Raw genomic sequence first — 6,609 nt, 5'->3', positions numbered from 1 at the left:
AAAAATAAATAAATTAATTAAAAAAATTTATGTTTGAAATAAAATATTTGATATTTACTTACTAGTTTTAATTTTTTTTATATATAAATGAATAGCTATAGTTAAAAAAATTAGAGTTATGTAGTAAAGTTTAAGTAGACAGTGCTTAAAATAAAAAGATTAGTACATTAATAAATAAAGGTTTATTAATTATTTAGTCTAGAAGAATATAATATTGAATGAAAATCTTCAATTATGTTATTATAAAAATCTAAATTTATCACTCAAAATTTAAAGAATATTAAAATTATTTGTTAGAAATCAAATAACGAAAGATTGAATAAAAAACTTCAATATTTGAGCAAACTAATAATATTCATCTAAATATCTTAAATAAATAAATAGATTTATTTATTAGTTTGTGCAACCAACAATCAGATCTATCTATACCCCTACATAAATTATTATTTAATTTTAATATATGTATGTATGTATGTTTTTTATCTACTGTAATCAATCAATCAATCTATATATTTTCATTACTTTTTTCTTTCATTCATCAAATTCAAGTTTTTTATTTTTATGAGCTTTATTTAATTCAAGCTTTATGCTTATAAAATTTCAAAGATATTTATTTGTTTTTTATAATCTGAATTTATTTCTAGTTTTTTACTTTCTAATTATTTAATTTATTTAGCTAATTTCATCTTTTAAAATCTATTATACACAATATCTATTTTTTTTTATAAATGCTAGGAAATTTCGTGATTAAAACTTGACTTATTTAGGATCTATCTACCAGCATTATCAAAATGTCAAAATGTCAAAAGTTATAATTATATGCACGTTACAAACTTTCAAAGATAGATAGATTAAATACACCTTCATATTTAAATGCAATCATAAATATATAATAAAATAATACCATGTATTTTATAATTAATTATGGATTATCTGAGGCACAAGATTTAGGATTAGCAACATGTAAAATATGTAGGAGTATTATATATTTAGACTTTGATTTAAAGTAAATTTGAATTCAAAACAAATATATTTATTATACACACATTTAATACTAAAAAAATACTTTTTGAATATTCAAAATAAATGATTTATTTATTGATATTTTTGTTAGCCAAAATAAAACTGGAGATCAAGTAATTAATATCAGACTAAGCTTATGAATTAGAGCAAAGTGCTATATATAAACTCATTAGTTTGAAAATTAGCTTATTGTTATTTATTTTTAATAATTTGTTTTTAATTTTCTTTATTATTAATTAATATAAAAAAGCTTAAAAAATCTTCAATCTTTATTTAAAAAAAATAAAATAATTTTTTATTTAAAATTTATTATTGTCATCAATTAATTTATTTAAAGATAAAATAAGGTTGGTGAAGAAGGCATTTATTTTTAAACTCTTTTCCTAAAATAAAAAAATACCTTGAGATTAAAAACTTTGAATTTAAAAATCTCGTAACTCTGCAAATAAGTTAGTTAGTTAGTTATTTATTTATTTTTTATAAAAAGGAAGAAAATAATGACAAATATTATTTAAAAAGTAAAAACAATAAAGAGCTGATGATAAAATATAAAACTAATTAGTTAGTTATCTTAATTTTTAAAAACATAAATTAGATCTATTTATAAGCGAAATTTACAATACCAAAATGTAGATCTTAAATCAAAAAAAATATATATATTTTTTGATTATACATTCTTATTTGTATAAGACAAATATCGATTTTAAATTAATTAAAATAATTTTTTTTGGTAAAAAAATACTTTGGTGAAATATTAAGAACTTTAACAAACAAATAAGTAGATAAAATAGATTATAAGTAGAATAAAAGAGCTTGGTATTCATTCCAGCATTCACAGAAATAGCAAATAAATAAATGAATATTTAAAAAAAATATATATAATACTATTAAATTTCTTCTTAAAATATAAATTGGCAAATTTCTCATTAAAATAAATATCATTTTTTAAAAAATTAAGAATTTATTAAAATTTTTAATTTTCAAACAAAATGTTAGAAAAAATTAAAAATTAAGTTTAATATTTTCTTAAAAATTAAAAAAATTTATTAGAAATTAATAATATAAATGTTAATTATTTATTGTAATGCTTGTTTGTTTTAATTAGATTTCAAATATTTAATTTGGTAGAATTTCTTTCTAATAATCAATTTAATATCTAAAAATTTGCTCGAATATAAAATATTGATTGATATTTAAGAAAATCAGAAGTAGGTTAGTTTTTATAAACATATGTAAAAGGTAACTTCCTCTTAAAAATCTAATGTGATAATTTGTAAATACCCATTTTATAATTAAAGCCTTCGAATTCTTCATTGTCGTCTAAGTTCTAAAACATAGATTTAAAGTAATTCAATAAACATTTATTTTTATTATTGGTTTTATTATTCATGAATTACTTCAAATTTTTAACTAACTAACTAACTAACCAACCAACTTATTTAATTAATTAATCTTTAAGAAATATAAATAAATCTTGTATAAAATAAGAAATATTTTTTAATTAAGAAGGTGTGAATTTTTTTTTTATGAGGCAGGTGACAAATATTTAGAATAAATAAAATCATCCTTTTAGTAAGCTGATTTAAATTAAAAATTTCTAGTGATTTTAAATTTATTAAAGAAAAAAATCTTCACTTATTTTTTATTTGAATTTAAATATTTGATCTTAGAATATATTTTTATAAATTTATTTTTTTATTTCAGGAATTAAGTCATGACATTGATAGGTAGAGAAAAGCTTTCAAATTTATTATCTGAGCTGTCTAAATGCTCGAATCTCATAACTTTGATTTTAAATCTATAGTAAATTTTTTGATTTTGTTAATTTTTTAAATCTAAAAGGAATAAATTCTTTCTATTTTTCTCTCTATCTATCTATCTGTTTCTCTATTTTATTAAAAAATTAGTTTTAATTTCAATTTTATTTTTTTTAAATTTAAAATTATTAAAATATTTTGGAAATGGCAACTTACTTTTTACTTTAATTATTAAATAATTTTTTCATTTACTATTAAGGAAAAGCTTTTTTAATAATAAAGATCTTGAATATGGAGAATTTGGTTGTGAATTAGCAAAGCTCTAAAAACTCAAATAATTTTAATTAAATTTTAGGTAAATTATTTTTGAACTAATCCAAAAAAATGCATTATAAGATTTTATTTCATTTTAGATGCTAAAAACTTAAAATAAAATCTAATAATAAGTTTATTTAATTATACTAAAAGCTAAAATTAAGTTACAGAACAATTTATTAGCGAATTTAGCTCAGGATTCGAATAATTACCTAATATTTTAGAACTTAATCTTAATTTTAAGTAAGATCGATTAACACAATTTCATTTTTCTTTATAATACAGACAATCTCCTTATTTTAATAAGGAAACCTTCCTTTTATTTATTTTTATTTGATAACAATCAATACTATTTCTATAAATATATGATTAAATTTATCAAAAGTAAATGTAAAATGGATAGCTACAGTATATTTACACTAGTATCTGCAATTTAAAAACGCTTTAATCTAACAAAATTAAATTTAAATATGAAGTAAATTAATTTTTATTTACATTATTTCTAATCTTTAAAATTCTTAACAGGATATTAAATCTTACAAATATACATAAAATTTGATTAACTACTATAATTTCTAAAAAAAGTTCAATATAAATTGATTAAAATTCGTTATCGGAATTAAGCTCTAATTTATCTAAATTAACTATTCTGGAATTTTTGACACTTAATCTAGAGTAAGTTTTTATCTTTTTGACTACTTAAAATTTATTTTAGCAATCTGTTGAAATGTATTTTAGACTAATTCTTTTAGTTTATTTCAATATTTATTAATAAAAAGAAGCAATAACATTATAGATGAAGGAGCTATTGGATTAAGTCAAGCTATTTTGTAGTTAGTAAATCTCAGATATCTAATACTTACATTAAAGTAAATAGAAAATATTAATTACATTTTGTTTATTTTATCTTAATTTTTAATAACCAAATCGATTATAAAAAAGTAAAAAAGAATTAATTAGATAAATAAATAAATAATCTAGTTAATTTATTGATAATTTATTATATTTTCAAATCTTCTTCTTAAATTTTCGTTTATTTTAAAAATTATTCACTTATTAATTTTAATAAATTTGATAATAAAAAGCAATAACAAAATAACTAGTATAGGAGTTTCAAATCTAATTTAAAGTTTAGAAAAATGTAAAGATATATTTTAACTAAATCTTATCTTTAAGTAATTTTATTTATGAATTATCTTTTTATTTAATTTCTAAATCATGAAACTATCCAGCTTAATTACTTACTTACTTACTTACTTACTTACTTACTTACTTACCATTTTAACATTTAAAAACTATTAAATTAACTTTGATTTTTTTACTTTTAATTTTTGCAAAGCTTTCTTTGTATTTTTTTGAATTGCAGATAGAATAAGAAAAGTTAAAATAACTTAAATATCAATAAAATTTTTTTACATCTAAAGTGACAATCAAATTAGTGATTAAGGTGTAAAAAGTTTAGGCTAAGGTTTAAGTAAATACTTGAAACTTACTGAATTATCTATTGGTTTAAGGTAAATTAATTAATATATTTATTTATTTACTTCTTTTATAACAGCATAAAAATAAATAAATTGTAAACTTAAATAAATCATAAATTCAATAATATTTATGTTAATTAATTATTGTTAAATTTATTAATAAATAAATTTAAAAAAATATTTAAAAAAATTATCAAATTTTATTTATTTAATTTAAATTAAATAAAAAACTAATTTATTAAACATAAAACAAACTTAAAATTTTAAATATGAATAAAATTTATTTTTTTATCAAAAGTGGCAATAAAATAAGTGATGAAGGTGTAATAATTTTAGGCTAATATTTAACTAATTGTATTGAACTGACTAAATTATCAATTAGTTTAAGGTAAATTTACTTACTTCTTTTATAACAGCTTAAAAATAAATAAATAAATTTTTATCTTAAATCAATAACTATTTTAATTATTTTATGCTTATTATTGTTAAATTTATTAATTAAAATGAAGATCTCAATTTGTTACTTGCTAGGGAATAGAAACTTTTTCAATTGAATTAAACAAGTGCAGTAAACTTTATTGGGTTGATATTGAATTTGAGTAATTTTTTTAGTTTAATTATTTATTTATTTATCTTATCTAAATTAATAAATTCTTTAATCTAAAAAGTTTTTAATATAAATTTATTTTCTTCTAATTAATTTACATATTAATTTTTTTTTTACTATTAATTTTCTAAATCTTTCTAACACGTATTTATTATACTAAATTAATTAATCTTATAATAATTTACAGTTGGAATAAAACAATTGTCAATAATACTTAAGATCTATTAAGTTCAGAAAATATTGCCAAATATTAAAGTTTTTCAATCAGGTAAATTAAGTTTGTTAGATATATATATATAATTAGCTACCTATTTTTATTTAATTTAAGAATGATTAAATTTTAAATAAATTTTCTATCAAAAATCATGAATAAAAAATAGTATAATTTTTGGAATAGTTAAATAATGCTGCTTTTTTATTAAAGCGACTAAATCTTTTCTTATGATTATTATTCAAACATACATAGATACATACATGATAATATTTAATAAAATTTAATAATAGATTTTAAAAATCATCAGGAACGAGTTTTGGATCTTACAGCTATAAATATGTTTTGAAGATAAAATTATGGTAAATAGTTTACTTTTCATTATGAATCTGTTCGATTTTAGGAGTGTTGAATTTGAATGAATAAGAATATTTAATTATTTTATTATTTTTAAGAACTACAATAAATTTTTAATTTTTTAAAATCTATCTTGAATGACCAATCAATCGATTTTTCAATGAATATTGATTTCAAATAAGAAAACTTACTTTGAAATATTTCTAAATTTTTTATTTAACATAAAATTAAAATTTTTTTTGTGTAATCAATTAAAATTTTTAATTTTGAAATATTTTAATTTATTTATTTAAATATTAAACATATTTTATTTACTTTAAAAGGTTTAACTAATTATTAATGTGGGAAAATGATATGTTCTTTGGTTTTAACTAGTTAGATAAGTTTTCACATTTTGAAATGTATTTGAAGTAAATTTAATTTATTTATTTATTTATTTATTTTCTACTTATAATAAAAATAAAACTATCCAAAATTTTTTATCAAAAATTTTTTAACTGAGTTATTAACTAGTTCAATTAAACTAATTAATTTTGTTTCTACAATTTCTTAAATTGCATTTATTTATTTATTCTTAAAAAAATGTTTTCTTTATATTAAAAAACTATATTTAATCAATTAATATCAAAAAGTTGTAGCTTGATAAATGATCAAATTGTAAAAGACTTAGGTTATGGATTAGCAAGATATTAAAAGCTCTAATACTTAATTCTGTATTTATAGTAATTTTATTTATTCTTAATAATTTTAAGATTACATACTCTTTTAAATAGCACAGAAGACATATTTTTTTTTACTTATTTATTCTTATCTGTATTTTTTAATTTGAAAATCAATAATAATATTTAAAGTAGCAAT

At 17.1% G+C, this 6,609-nt stretch overlaps 1 protein-coding gene across 1 annotated transcript; it reads left to right on the top strand. All coding sequences in view use genetic code 6, as the record gives it.

Annotated features, from left to right (window-relative positions):
• Positions 1-2,088: 2,088 nt before the first annotated feature.
• On the top strand, positions 2,089-6,484 carry TTHERM_01551970 (hypothetical protein; the record flags this gene model as incomplete). Its single annotated transcript, XM_001008964.4, has 16 exons — positions 2,089-2,262; positions 2,322-2,368; positions 2,728-2,826; positions 3,046-3,135; positions 3,249-3,338; positions 3,481-3,570; positions 3,681-3,770; positions 3,875-3,964; positions 4,181-4,270; positions 4,520-4,609; positions 4,875-4,964; positions 5,086-5,175; positions 5,371-5,451; positions 5,688-5,756; positions 6,075-6,161; positions 6,384-6,484. Coding segments are annotated over 16 exons (1,468 nt in total), but the record flags the coding sequence as incomplete, so codon positions are not given.
• Positions 6,485-6,609: the final 125 nt, after the last annotated feature.

Source organism: Tetrahymena thermophila (genome assembly GCF_000189635.1).
Source record: "Tetrahymena thermophila SB210 genomic scaffold scf_8254791, whole genome shotgun sequence".
Lineage (NCBI taxonomy): Eukaryota > Ciliophora > Oligohymenophorea > Hymenostomatida > Tetrahymenidae > Tetrahymena > Tetrahymena thermophila.
Note: the sequence above shows the minus strand (reverse complement) of the source record. Positions and strands in the feature narration are given on the sequence as shown.